The 15,140-nt window shown below is 40.8% G+C and overlaps 1 protein-coding gene across 1 annotated transcript; it reads right to left on the bottom strand.

The window, feature by feature from the left end:
- Positions 1–525: 525 nt before the first annotated feature.
- On the bottom strand, positions 526–14,919 carry slc2a15b (solute carrier family 2 member 15b). Its single transcript, XM_088419617.1, has 12 exons — positions 14,875–14,919; positions 13,538–13,636; positions 11,389–11,549; positions 11,135–11,259; positions 10,865–11,010; positions 10,645–10,777; positions 10,261–10,448; positions 6,420–6,530; positions 6,104–6,205; positions 5,543–5,618; positions 2,342–2,469; positions 526–1,660 (listed from the first exon to the last, which is right to left on the bottom strand). Exons 1-12 carry the CDS (start codon positions 14,917–14,919, stop codon positions 1,433–1,435), a joined length of 1,542 nt encoding a protein of 513 aa, XP_088275743.1. The 3' UTR covers positions 526–1,432.
- Positions 14,920–15,140: the final 221 nt, after the last annotated feature.

The following is a 15,140-nucleotide window of genomic DNA, read 5'->3' as shown; positions in this document are numbered from 1 at the left end:
ACACCCCGAACTGGTTGCCAGTCAATTGCAAGGCACACAAAGAGGAACAATTATTCACGCGCCCAATCACATCTAAGGACAATTTAGTACGTTCAATGCACCTGCCATGCATGTTTTTGGAGTGTGGGAGGAAGCCGGAGTGCCTGAAGAGAACGCACGTGGGCTCGGGGAGAACATGCAAACACCACACAGGCCGGAGCGGGGTGGATTTGAACTCAGGTCCCTGAACTGTGAGGCGAACACGCTATCACTGCTCTACCGCGAAGGCCACAGCGAGGTGGATTTGATCTCATGTCCCTGAACTGTGAGGCAAACATGCTAATCATTTTTCAATTTTCATGCATGTGCATGTGTGTACCAGAATTTTTAAAATGTGAAAAGTGTTTGTACTTGAAATATTTGAGACAAAGATCACTGCAGTGCACATATTGACTTAAATCTTTAATTATTACACAGTAACTGTACTGTTATCCCTTCCCATTTCCATCCTTGGCCATAGTCAGGGAACACGGAGTTGCCCTCAGACTAACGCCCCTCGGAAGTCGACCTAGAGTGGAGCTCATAGCTGGCCAAACATTCAAGATTCAAGCATTTTATTGTCATATGCATAGTAATATTACACAGTGAAATTCTTGTTCTGTTCACTTCCCTGAGCAGACTACATTCCACAATTAAGCAAATAATAAAGTTGGGGAAGCAGAGTTTACACTTCAAATTCAAATTCATCACAACATTTGCAACATCTTCGCAACGCTCTCTCATCTTTGCCTCTACCCCTTCAGCGTAGCCTCCTATAAGACAGGTGATTGGCTACCGGCGCAACATTGAGCAATGAGGGCAGGAGCTGTGATCCGATCCTGCCCAGGAGTTGTAATCCACTGAAGGAGTGCGGTTAGGATGAACGAGAGCTTGGGAAGATGTTACAAATGCTGTTGTATTGAATTGAAATTTGGAGTGAAGACTTTGCTTCCCTTTTTTTCATGTTTGGTCAGCTATGGGATCCACTCTAGGTCGCTGTCTGAGGAGTGGCATGTGCAAATACAGTCAACTCGTCTGTTTTGGCACGCAGGAAACCTTCACAGCACATCACTCCGCAATATAGCCTTTTTTAATGAAAAAAAAAAAAGTGTGAAGTAGCGAGGGAACACTGTATGCAAAAGAATGAGCCATGTTCAGATATGTGCGTAAAGGGCTATGGAACACATTTCCTGAATCAATGGCGAATAAAATGCTCAGATTCTTGATTAGAGACACATGGTCATGTGACCTTAGAGTCACATGCTGTAAGGAAGATGTTCTTTACACATTGTTGGCTGTAAAGCAGAAGGACAGTCAAATGACTTGAGCCGAAAGTGCCTTTGTGTATAAAATAGCCATTTTTAAAAAGGTCTCCTCTATGCAAACGTCATGGTTGCACCAGTAAGTTTCAGTCTTACTTTACGTCCCGAGGGTCCAATGTCCCATACCCATTCATGAGAGACATTTTCAAATGTCCGTTGGATGTCAATTCCTCTTCAAGGATGTTGTTCCTACAGGCAAACATTTGACTGATTTCCATGAAGGTTTTATTCCTGGTCTCGGGGATGATGAAGATGGTGTAAATGGCTACTCCCAAGCAAATGGCACAGAAGATCAGGTAACAATAAGGACCAGTTGCCAACTGTGGAAGGCACAGAAAGGGAAAAAAAATCTCTTGGAATGTGGTCACGTTGTTCAATTGTTACTATTATTTTTTTTAAGCGGTGCAGGACATACATCATTTTCTTAATTGTTGTTGTCACAGAAAAGGGCAAAGTGTCCTGTCGTTTCTATGAATGTTGCAGTACTTATTCCCTAAAGAAGGTGGAATGTTAATGTAATATAATTCTACATCCATCCAGAAAAACACATTTAAGGTTTTGGCACATTCATTTTTCCATGGTGCATATCGTCAACTAAAGAGGTTGTTTTCGTTAAAAACCCCAGAATATACATCTCTGTCAAATTTGTATTTGTCAATAAATGAAAACTAATCTTCAACATAAGTCTAGTTTTGTGAATACACATCATACATACATACATACATACATACATACATACATACATACATACATACATACATACATACATACATACATACATACATACGTATATACATAGATTTTGTGCCAAAAATGTTAAGATCGTCTTCCAACACACATACATATTGAAGTAACTCTCCGTTTCAAAGAGGTGGGTGACCTCTGATTGAGGGTTTTCAGTTAACCTAAAATATCTTGGAATTTTCGAGGAGTCACTGTGTTTGGATCAGACTTGGCTTATACATTGATAATTAAAAGTGGAAACAAAAATGTATTCTGACCTCAAGGAAGGGAAAGACAAAGCCAATGGTGAAATTTGACAACCAGTTGAGACAACCTCCCAGAGTGTAGGCCGCCGGTCTGTGCGACTGTTTGAACAGCTCCGCAGTGATCAGGAAGGGCACACCGGCTGCAAAAAAATTGGGAAAAAATGTCATCATGCTCAACTGGACAGCCTTTCTTAAGATGCTTTTTCCACTCGGCAGACACCTCTTTTGTGGCCATTATAGAAAACTGTTAGTTGTGCTGTATATTGTGCTGTATATCAAAGATGCCCAACTACAAGTACAACAAAGACCTTGTAGTAAAGCTAGCAAGTGTTCAAGTACATGCAGACCTTAACCAAGGATCAAGGATATCAAGTAATTGCTCAAATAGCTTTCCAAACTACAGTGATCTGAATAAAGGTCTGAACCTTTTGGAATTCACACATTTATGCATAAAATCACCATTAAATGTGATACCATATTTTCCAAAACCACACGGATGACAAAACAGTGTATGTTTTATCTAAAAACACTATATATTGAAATGTTTAATAAGGATAGGCACACAATTAGTGGCTCGGTGAAGCAGTGGTTAGCACGTCCACCTCACAGTTCAGGGACCAGAGTTCAAATCCAGTTGGCTCTGGACATCCTGTGTGGCGTTTGCATGTTCTTCCCGAGTCCACGTGGGTATTTTCTGGGCACTCCGGCTGCCTCCCACACTCCAAAAACATGCATGGGAGGTGTATTGGACATACTAAATTGTCCGGTGTGATTGGGTGCGTGGATGGTTGTTTGTCTCTGTGTGCCCTGCAATTGGCTGGCAAACAGTTCAGGGTGTCCCCTGCATATTGCCCGGAGGAAGCTACGATAGGCACCAGCAAGCCTGCAACACCTGTGAGGATAAGCGGCTGTAGAAATTAGATGGATGAATGCACACGATTAAAAAAGGGGGAGGAATGAGTCACTGAAACTTCTGCGCAAGAAGATGTTGAATAGCAATTAATACAATGCATTATCCAAAGTGCATCATGCCTTTCTCAAAAAAAGAGTTGATGATTTGTACAAAGCTGGGAAAGGTTACAAAACCATCTCTAAAAGTCTGGATGTTCATCAATCCACAGTTCGAAAAATGATCTACAAATGGAGCGTTTGGCATTCTCTCTTCTCTGCCCAGGAGTGGCATTCCATCAAAATGGATGCCAGTTCAGTGCAGAATACTCAGAGGTACACTGGGTACCTCCAAGTACACTGGGTGGGCTACAAAGAATTCAGTGCTGTTATATATTTTAAAAAAAACATTGCTGGACACCCAGTCACTGCACAGAACCCCCAAACGGCTTTTGAGCTATTTGGTGGCAACATCCGGTGTCATGTGGTGAGGAAAAGATGGAACAACTCACCATCAACACTTCATTTCCACCAAGATGCACAGTGGAGGGAGCAGCATGTTTTGGGCCTGTTTTGCTACCTTGGGGCCTGGACAACTTTAAGGAAATGAATTTAAAAGTTCATCGGGATGTTTTGCAGGAAAAATTGAGGCTGAGTGTCAGACAGTTTAAGCCAAAATGAGGATGCTACATGTTTTTAGATTAAACAGACACTTTTTTTCATCTGTGTGATTTTGGAAATGATCAGATTTAATGGCGAATTAATGCAGAAACGTGAGAAATTCCACTTTTTCATGCTACCCTATGTAGTATGTATTTATGAATGTATGCATTTATGCATGCATGTATGTATGTAATATTAATAACTGGTGTTGCTTCTGCAACCACACAGAAAATGTTTTTGAGAAGCATATATATTTTTTAATAGAAATCAAAATGGATTTTCTTCAGACAAAACCAATATCAAACTTCTTTTGTATATGTCTGCTTTATTTCTTTATTTCGAGGAGGGGCGCTGCCACGTTTGGAAAAAGCCAAAACCATTTAAAAAAAATAATGGGAAAAAAACAGTCAGTACTTAAGCAATCCAGTGTGATATTTTTTATGGTCTTCGGCTTGGAATATACAATTCTTCATTGTTAAAAGTGAAAGTGATGAAGAAGAAATGTGTATTTTCTCTCTAATGCATTAACGTTAAGTATTACAAATGCCGCCCTCGTTATCTGCGCATGATAATTGCGCAGATGAAGGTTTAATATTGTCAGGCTAATAACCAGGCCATAATTTGTCAACATCTGCGGTATGTATGGGAGGCGTCATGGTGCGTGCAGGCTTTAGTCTGACGGAAGCTGCATTCATCACGCCGAGCTGATGAACAATGAGCCATTAAAAGTCTAATTGCGGCAACACAAACCCTCGTCTGTGCGCTGAAGTATAGATTTTTGCCTGCTTGACGAATGACGTTGTGTATGCCGGATTCTCCCCAATTCATCATCCTCGCAGGTCCACTCAACATGGCTCCCAATGTTGTAAATGATTGCCTCTTAATTCACTTCACTCAACTCTTTCTCTTGCATAAATGACTGTGGGAATGGATGTAGTGTGGCACTTAAGACTTCCTAATTTACAAGACTAATGAAATACAATATCTGTGTGCGGGCGAGGAGGAGAATGCGAGCGGGAGGGGATGGCGCAAGCCTGCATCTTCAACCCGGCGTGTCCAGGAGGAGGCAGTGTTACCTTACGCACGGGACTAGACCCGCGAGTGGGCCTGGAATTGTGCAGATTGAACCCAAATCGTTCTTAGTTTATCAGGAGCCATTCTACAGTATAGCAAGAACACCTAATTAAATGCCACAGTATAATGCAGCATAACTGTGAAATGTAATTGTAAAACTAAACAATTTAAAAAAAAAGACAAAAAATATTTACAAAATAGAAAAAGCCAAAGTCAACAAATAAATAAAGATAGAAAGAAATTTGCTCTCAAAGTATAATGCGTTTTAATTTTCAAAGCTTTGAGGTCGGTTGATGCATGTTTTGTGAAGTTATCTTTTCTGATGAAAAAGTTCAAAGTGGTACTGTTGTGTGCAGCGTTTATATTTCTATAATTTTGCTACAAAATAAAAGTAGTAGAAATTGATCATTTTAAAATATGATGCTGTCAGTATTGAACCCGCGTTGCCTTTTGAAGCCACCGACCAAAATCTAAATAGTAACGCTTCGCTACATACAATTGCGGATAGGAGGAGCCTGTAACTACGAAAAAAAAATGTACACACAAGCAGAAAAACAACAATCACTGGCACTTTCAGTAATTATTTACCTGGACCGATGCAGAAGCCAGCAATAATCCCAACCACGCAGCCCACACTGATGTAACGCATGAAGGATAGCTGCTCCTGTGATTGGGGGGGGGGCAAGTTCTCATATTGTTTCACTGTGATTAAAATGTGCCGTCATTGTACATTGAAATAACTGGAACGTATAAGGTGTCAGGAAACAAACTTCTCATAAATTCATCCCTTCCGACTGTCTGATAAAAGTTTTCACAAATTACCACAAACGTTTCATTTTGTAGGCTATCATTTGCTATAAATAAACAAACAAATACATACTCACTGAGTATTAAATTCAAATGTCCTGTGTGTCTGTGTGTATCTGTATTCGTGCTCTTAAATGTATGCTTTGGTGAACAGATGGAGCCCGAGGATGTTTTTACAGGCAGGGAAGAAGAAGTAGTTGTAGTTTGTAAGGTTAAAATGCGGATTGTCAATTGCTATTACAGACGGAAGAATCATTCCACAAATAAATGTAAAATCCATAAATCCTCTTAAAGTTAAAAACGATATTTTGCTGCCAGTGGAAAAATAGGACGGCGGCGTACCTGGACAAGGACTGACACAGTGATCCCAACACAGCAGAGGCTCATGAAGATGTAACCACCAATCATCAAAGGTCTCCGACCTACACGCTCTATTGTAAAACACTGCAAGGTAGGAAACAGTGTGCTGTCATCAACAGCCTGGTTAAGACATCATCATCTAAAGGCATTTGTCTGCATGTTACTATACTCCAAGTCATTATTTCATTTTCTGCAAGTCATACATTATGTTTGTTTTTGCCGCTTATATGTGGCAAGTTGTGAAGCATAATAGTGATGTGTTAATGTCACACACAGTATGTGCAGGTTTTGCACTTACACCCAGCATTCCAGAGATGACTTCAATGGCCCCAGTTCCCACTGTGGTATATTGGATATGGGGCTCTGGAATTCCAGCATTCTTAAATATATCATTTGTGTAGAACCAAATCTGAAATTAAAAAAAAAACATGTACATAAGATGGAACGTTAGATAATTCGAAATCTGTGCAATTTTATCATCCTTGATCATAACCCTATCGGACGTCACTCACACATTTGAGTTGCAGCATATCATGTGGAAAAATTCTTTTGTATATTGTCATTCATCACCTTTTGCTGATGCGAGATCTACTTCTGAGACAGCTTGTGAGTGTTGTGTTTAAACGATAAAATAACGAGACCGTGTTGCCATGCACGCTTAAAGCTGGACAATAAAACCAACATTGAGGGACAGTTAAATGAAAACAGTTAAATACAGCCATTTGATAATTATTTCACGGTTATCAATAAAATGAGTGTTTGAACACCATCAGAAAGTTTTAGCCTAATCTCATTGCGGCAACAGGATGAACAGAGCAGCAGTACAACCACCTCCTGGGTTGGTGTCATCCTTCAAGGTGCAGTACGAGGGAGGCACCTTGGGGGGTTCCCATCACTTGCCTGAAAGCACTCCGCTGAATCTTCTAAACTTAAGACCTAGCTGTCCTCTAAGCTCCACTTGAATCCTGTTAATAACCTTTCTGTCTGGGAAAAGGTGAGCTGTGTACTGCTGTGAATATCAAAAAACTGAAGGTCGCGATTCAGAGATGAACACCCAAACTGAAGGATAAAAATGGTGACGTTAATGTCATGTTTTATACTCGCATGCCCTGCTTAGGTTTCTAACGCATACAATAACCGTAAACAACAGAATTGTCTGTAAAATAGCAAATGGAATTTCACTTCTACTAGCTGCTGACAGCACAATGTTTCCGGGATCCACACTGTGCGGTGCTTTCTGTGTGTAATGTGCATGTTCAAACCATGCATCTTATTTTATTTATTTACTTATTATGGAGAAATGTTTGCCAACTTTGTCATGCACTGTCTTTGGAATGGTTCTGAGTTCTATGTGCCAGCATGTTTTGAAGCACACTTGCTTATTTGACTTACATGGTAGTTGATGTAAATGAATAACTTAATTCATACAGTACTCTTCCCATTCACTTGAATTTTCTGTTTTCTGCACTGTTTGATCAGATAACCCACTGGTGTAATCCGAAGATGGAAGAGGGAGATTAAAAAAAACAAACAAACAAAATAAAAACCACTGACATCAAACAAGGAAATTTCTGCCAATGCATAGAGGTTTTTTTCCCTCTAGTCCAGCATTCTGATACTGCACAGTAAGCAAGAGGAGAGATGCTCTATGACATGTATCAGGATTGTCCCTAGTGATGAACTGCTAAGTGAATGCCTCAGGAAGGAGAAACCCCAGGACAGCAAGTTGAATTAACAGGAATATTGTGGCGGGAAAAGCCCTGGACCGCGTGTACCACTGGCAGTTAGGAGAAGTGGCTTATACAAAAAGAATAGTATCTGGTCACTCATTGTGGGAGCACAAGATGCAGAGGGGTAAAATGGAACTGCATTGGTAATGTGGAACACTAGTTTGCGACAAAGTGTGCACCAGGGGTCTCCAAGTTTGTCTTTTTGAGCAACTATCCAGTCTTCATTCTTTTACCTAAATGAGTTCAATTCCGAAAGTTCACCAACTCTGTAAATGTTTCTGTGAAAGAGCCCATTCGGAACCAAGAGTTTTTGAATGGCAGTTAAATTTTGTTTAAGAGTGCCAGGTTTTCTCTTCAAAGTGGGTTGGACGAGGGTAACATAAAAAAACAGGCTGGATGGGGGCTCTCAAGGACCGGACTTGGAAAACCCAAGTGTACAAAAACATCTGTGTGAAGAATGAGCTGCGAGTCACAATGGCAGTCACCACAAAGGATGATTAATTAACCTTTTAAGGCCTAATAGTGTCAAAATTCAGTCCACGGGAGCCTAAGCATTTGAATCAGGCGTGTTTCAAAGGGAAACTTGGAAAACCTGCAGGACTTAGGTCCTTGTGGCCTGGAATTTGGCGCTTAATGGGTTAAGGGCCTGCATCATGGAAAATCAACTTTTTAATTCATGTTACAATGTTAATTGATCACCCTAAACACCCCCAAAGTATTATTTTTCTTCACTGATGCATTTCTAATAAATCTTTGCTTATTCACCTCTCTCAGCACTCGATCAGATAATAAGGGACGTTTGTTCTTTTGTCACTCTTTGTAACATCACAGGTCAGAACCTCCTCGTACCTCCCTTGCAAACGTAAATACACACCCACCTTATCAAAGGGGACGTTCACATCTCTTAGTTTTGTGTTCACTCCAGGCTTGGAGAGCAGAGATTACGCAAAGAGTTGGCCGAGTAACCAGCAACGTTTCGTTTATTAGTTACAAAGTTTTATTGTAGAATATGTCCAAATGTCATAAATGGCTGTTTGGGAGCACACGGGCGTACAATCAATGTGGCAATGCATAGTTCACCCACGGGCGAAACTGCTCTTATGAGTAGTAGTTTCCTGAGAGGACAGATTTGCTAGGAAGAACGATTGATACTGTGTGCAGTTTCTTAATGTGTTTTGCTTTGTTGGCACGCCAGATCATTTTGATGTTAGTAAAACACCAGTTTTTAGGCTCCAGCGCAAGAATAAGCGGCTCAATGGATGTTTCATGGTCGGCCATGAAGCGGGCACGGCAGCCATAGAGGTGAGAGGTATGGCTCCAGTCAACGAGAGTGTCACTTCCTGATTAGATATGTCAGTACAGAAAAAGAATAAGAATGGACAGTCATATCCAGACGAATTAGCATGTTTTATGTCATGATGTCATAATGTGAGAAAAAGTATTGGTCAAACCGTGGTTATGCTGTATACTGTGACATATATTTAATCGAATATTTAGAATAAGGACGACGTATGGTGTGTGGAACAGAATTTTTCAAGTTTCTCCAATTTATTTATTCTGGTCAATGATTTGTAATGTGCTTATTTAAAAAACAAAAAACAAAAAACAAAACAAAACAATGGTTTAATGGATTGTCTCTGGCCTCTGTTTTTTTCTCCATTAAATCAAGCACCAACGGGTGCCAGTTTGGACTGGGATCAATTGAACAGTGCTAGCCTCCATTGCACATGCTACCCTCCACCGCACATGTGAAAGGTTCTGCTGCATGGTTTCACAAGTTTTGTGGCAAATCCAAATATGAATGGAAGTTGCATAATGCAGCGACATCGCAAATGACGGCCCCTCAAATGATGCAACAGAAATGGGGGCTAGCATGTCGGCCTTGTGACTGACATGTGTTCTGCCTAGGTGCTGCCTCTTCAAATAAAGCTTTTATGGCCTTTAACTGAAGCAGTCCCTTTCAACAGTATAAGTTGTGGAGAAGATAGATAAATGGATACAACTTGCGTGTGTTCATTATGAATGCTTGAAAATGTCGAACACACTCTGTGTTCATGTTCCGGCACTGCAGTCTGGAACATCTGGGACTGGCGGACCCAGCGGGATATACCCCTGCTGGGATTTTGTTCTTGCATGTGAAGCAGCATGCCTGCAGCTTCCACTGGCACATTGCAGTCAGTACCGCCGTGTATTGCCTGTATGTAGTTGGGTCAACTCTCCAATGGGGACCAGCGCTGAGAGAGAAGACCTGAAGATAATGAGGCGTGGTTGTTTGCCCCCTGCTTAGTGGGACTGTGATGTATGGACAGAAAGGCATACAGATGGGGGCAGCGCAGCGGGGAGCCGCTATAATAACTGCACAGCCTTTGCACAAACATGAGCGAGTCGATCCAACTTTCTCCGACTCACCGCATCAATGCCAGACAGCTGCATGCCGATGTTGACCACTACAATGGTGATGACTTGCCAGCGAACACACTGATCCATGAGGAGTCCACGCACGGATACGGTTTGCATGGAGGACAAAGAGCGTTGTTCTTCCTGCATCTCCTCCACCTCCAACTGGATATTGCCTTTAGCACGGAACCACTTGAGGGCTGGAAGACAGTTGACATGGCATTTTCAACCTGGTAGTTAAAGGAACAATTCAACAAAGTAACATGTTAAAAAAGGACATAAACTGAAAGCTGATTTGTTATCAAGGCAATTCTTAGGAGATAACATAGCCAGAGTCGACCTAATGAGAACAAGCTGTCGAGAAAATGAATGCTTGAATATAATATAATTCCATACCTGCAATGGTGGCATGAACGTTTCCCTTTTCTATCAACAGGTACCGTGGGCTCTCAGGAAACCACGGCAATAGCATCAGCTGGACTAGAGTTGGAAACACTATCAGGGACATGAGGAGAGGCCAGTGCTCTTCCTGTAAGCAAACATCCAACTCAAACATACAGTAAAACAAGGTTGTACTTGGACTGTATGCTCAGGTTTGACACCGTGATATCAGTACCTTTCCCATCAGCTCTTGGAGCCCCAAGACTTGAGCAATGAAGACCCCAAGACAAATATGGATGCTTGGAATAAGACCCAGGAAGCCTCGCAGATTCTTGGGGGCAATCTCACCGAGGTACATCGGCACCACACTGAGCGATATACCTGTTCATTGACAAGAAAACTTAACACACGCCTTTTAACTTAAATTCTAAAGTATGTACAACATTTCAAACCAATTTCCTGAACTGTTTCAACTTTGGTTGATTTAGGGGAAAAACATGTCTACCAGAGTGTACTCCAACGATGAAGCGCCCGATGATGACCATGGATGGCTCCCTCCATGCTCGGCTGAGCCCCATAAGACCTCCTCCAACAAAAACCAGCACAGTTGATTTCACCAATGTCCCCTTCCTATTGAGACACACACATTTTTACTCCCTCTAGGTAGAAAAAAAAGAGGTGTTTAGTCACCGTTGTAATTATTTGATACAGCCGCTGGCCATGTTGGTTGAGTATGACACTCATGCCACAGACACTAACCTTCCATACTTGGTTACAAGTCGTCCCACTAACAGGGCTCCAATCATTCCACCAATAGCAAAAATGGAGACAGTGAGCGAATACAAGACTGTGAGGTGCCTCTCATCAGAAATCCAGCCATAGGTTTCGTGAAGAGTCTCATTGTAGAAGTTTTTGATGTACTAATGGAAGAAAAAAAACTTTAATTTTGCAGCTGTATTCCAACTATGTTTTTTTCTGAATGATTAAACTCTAAAAGTGATTTCTGCACCACATTTTCTAAATATATATAATAAATTATATATATATATATATATATATATATATTAGTTACCAGTTAAATACTTATTGATGAATTCTACCCTCTACCTCAACAACCAGTCGATTCCCGGAGTAACATTTCACATATCCGCTGGGTGGACCTGGCCTATATCTCTTGGAATCCCTAAGATTGGAGCAAATCAATTTATGCGTCAATATTCATAATGACAGGGAAGCTGGAGCTGTTTCCATTTGACTGAAGTAGGGTACACAGGACCGATCAAATTCTCCGGTCGCAAGGATTGATCGGGACTTTACCCTGGACTATATAGCCTGAGAACAACATTCATGTCTGATAATAAATTTGATAGCGCAGTCATATTGTCATCTAAATCTTAACTGAGGCCTGCAACACAAATAAAATGTCACTTAGAAAACACTGGTGTAACCAATGCATAAAGAATCTTACAAGTCACATGTAGCGTGGTTAAGCTTTGCCCTAACCACATTAGAAGCGTGTCAATTTGTGATATTGCATGACGTCCAGGTCTATGGGAGCCTACTCCAGACTTGTGCTGTGTAAAGATAAGAAGCTATTGACTGTGTTTAAATTTGCCACAGAAACAAAAGATATGTCATGAGATGTTGCAGCAGAAAGCTGGATATATATACGTTATCCATGAACAATCAAGTGTTTTGTAGATGTGCAGTTCAAACCAGGATGATGCCCTCATTACTGGAGCAATATAATCCACTGACAAGATTTCTCTTTAGTGCTTTGGTTATATTTGCTTAGAATATCACGAAACCATCCAACTTATTTAGGTAAGTTTGTTCACTGGCAGTGCAGTAGAATAAGCAGTTAGTAAGCTCCTTGACAGAATCTCAGCTCTGACCTTTGCGCATGAAAGTACGTATGTGTTTTCCGCCATGCTCAGGTTTCCTTCCACACTCCTAAAACATGCTTGCTAGGTTTGCTGAAAAGTACAAATCTGTGTATGTGTAACCGTTTGTTTTTAAGTGTCAACTTTGTGATTTACAGGTTGGTCCCGCATGGTACAGCGCTTGACTTGAGCCAAGAGGGGTCTACTCCAGCTTTTGTGACCCTAAACCAGATTTTTAATTTGATTTGATTAAAGATCCCCATTAGCTAGTGCCAAAGCACCTAGCTAGTCTTTCATACCTTAAACCAATTAATCAGATGTATTAATCAGGGTTGAAACTATAGGACTTGGTAAAAAATAGTTGATGCCTAGTATAATGTAATTAAATGCCTTATTTAGCGCAGAACACCAACCATGAAGCACAGGGTAAAACGGGAACATTTCTTAGCGCTTTCCTACTAAGCACCGTATCAAATCCAGCACGGAAGGGTTGATCAGGACACGTGATGGAAGCCCTCTTCAATTTAACATGCAAAGCCACATGACCCCCACATGACAGTCAAATTCATCATCTCGACACATTTGCTTCAGACGGCATCATCTTGCCTTGGCTCATAAGAGAGGCATTTGAGGGGTTGTTAAAAGGAAACTTCTATGGAAACCCATACCTGTTTTTTTTTGTTTTTTTTCCGTTTTAGACTGAATTCATTTTTCTGTTGACCAGCTAATGGATTCTAAGGTGAACACACAGCCGTAGAGCCTTTTCCGACAGATCAAGTAGACGATCTGCTGGCCCTGCCCACTCACAACTTTGCCTAGCCCATTCAACAATGTGTGACACCCATGGTCTTAACTGGATTCAACTCGTAAGGATTCAACTAGTAAGTGTGCCAAAGTAAACCATAGATAGGGAAGGCCATGGCAAAAGAGATGACAGCAATAGAACGATCTAGCACAACTCACCTATCTAATTAAGTGGCATAGAGGCATAATCTAACAGAAACCGCTGTAGCAATGATACGAACCTGTGCAGGCGAGTTGACCACAGCCAGATTGAATCCGTACAACATGGAGCTGCCAAACGAAGCCAGAAAAGCCACTGCCAGCAGGGACTTTGTGAGGTTCTGAGGAGAGGATGGAAATCCAGTACTGTAAAAACTTTACTTCACACTTGCTTGTAGGGGGGACTCAAGTATGAGTGCTGAGTGAACAAATGTGATCCACTTGCCATAATAAGTTTGTCACTGTGGTAACACTTTGTTTTGTTTGCATACTGTAAAAGCGCTAGCTAGCTTATGGTTTGAAAACATACAATACTAGGAAAAGAGGCTGTATCTTTGACTGGCACATTTTTCTAAAGGACATTCCCCCACATTTTTTCTCTTAAACAAATATTTTGTTTCACACATTGTAATTGGGTAACTTATGTATGTCTTTGAATTAAATACATTCAAACGATTCTTTTTTGTGAACATGTGCCGCATACAGTAACTTCTTCTCAGTATGAGCTCTATTGGCATTGAAATCAAATTATTTGTGCATTTTATGGTTCGTGTGAGTGTGTGTGTTTAACTTACCGATAAGTGTATGAGCTGAATCAGTGCTACTTTTACCAGTCTTTTTAAACACAAGTATATGTACTTCTATTTAGGTTAAAAGGAAAAAAAAAAAAAAAAAAAAAGAGTAATTTTGCCACATCTGCTGTTGTGTGCAAAGTGTGTATTGGTCAGAGTTAGAGTTACTGGGATAACGAAATGCCAACAAGGAAAATAATGAAACCATGAGAATGCAGTGAAGAAGGCTGGCGAAATCAGCCCTAATTATGGAGTTTAAAAAAAAAAAAAAGAAGAAGAAAAATTTTACGAAATGCCACTTTAGAGTTGGCTCTGTGTTGAAGAAGTTGTTCCTCAAACAGGAAGCGGAGAATTTATCTGCTCATGCAATGAATGCACAGACTTTTGAAGAAACTTAATTTAGCAATGGAAAGCCTGCTAGAGCATCACAACACGTGAAAATAGCCTTTATCCGCGATAGTAGAATAATGCTGCTCAGTCAGCATTTAATTTAGTCTCATTACCAGCAACATGAGTGCATTTTATTTAAACCGCATGTTGTAGGCTACAACACGTGTGGTGGTTACTGTTAAATGAGTCTTTCACCTCATTTTTTTTTATATGGAATAATTTTGTTCTAATGTTTTGAGCAAAATAAAACGTTGTTTTTTCAATGTGTTCACTTTAAGGGTTAATTGAAACACACTGGCGTGTTTAGAACACATAAAACTGACATGAAGGTTGTAGATAGAAGAAAGACAAAATATAGCAACAGATTCAAATATTAAATGTAATATTTCAGTACTCACCGAGTTGAATTTTGTCTCGTTTAACACTAACAGTTCCTCCACCATTTCGACAATGAAAAGAAAGTCCCTCCAGAAGAAAAGCGGAGAATGTTGCGGGAATCTTTATCAACTCATTTGTACTTTCCCCGCCGCTGTGACACAGTTGGGGGTGTGTTAAGGGCGGAAGTATAGTTAACTCCAAACTGCGCGGCACACGCACGCGTCACGTGCGACAACAGGGCATTGCGTCATGGTGTTCAGGCATTACTACATAAATCAGTGCCATT

The sequence above is a fragment of the Hippichthys cyanospilos genome, chromosome 7 (assembly GCF_059441005.1).
Source record: "Hippichthys cyanospilos isolate Australia breed blue-spotted pipefish chromosome 7, RoL_Hcya_1.0, whole genome shotgun sequence".
NCBI lineage: Eukaryota > Metazoa > Chordata > Actinopteri > Syngnathiformes > Syngnathidae > Hippichthys > Hippichthys cyanospilos.
The sequence above is the reverse complement of the archived record's forward strand: the minus strand, read 5'-3'. Positions and strand labels throughout refer to the sequence as shown.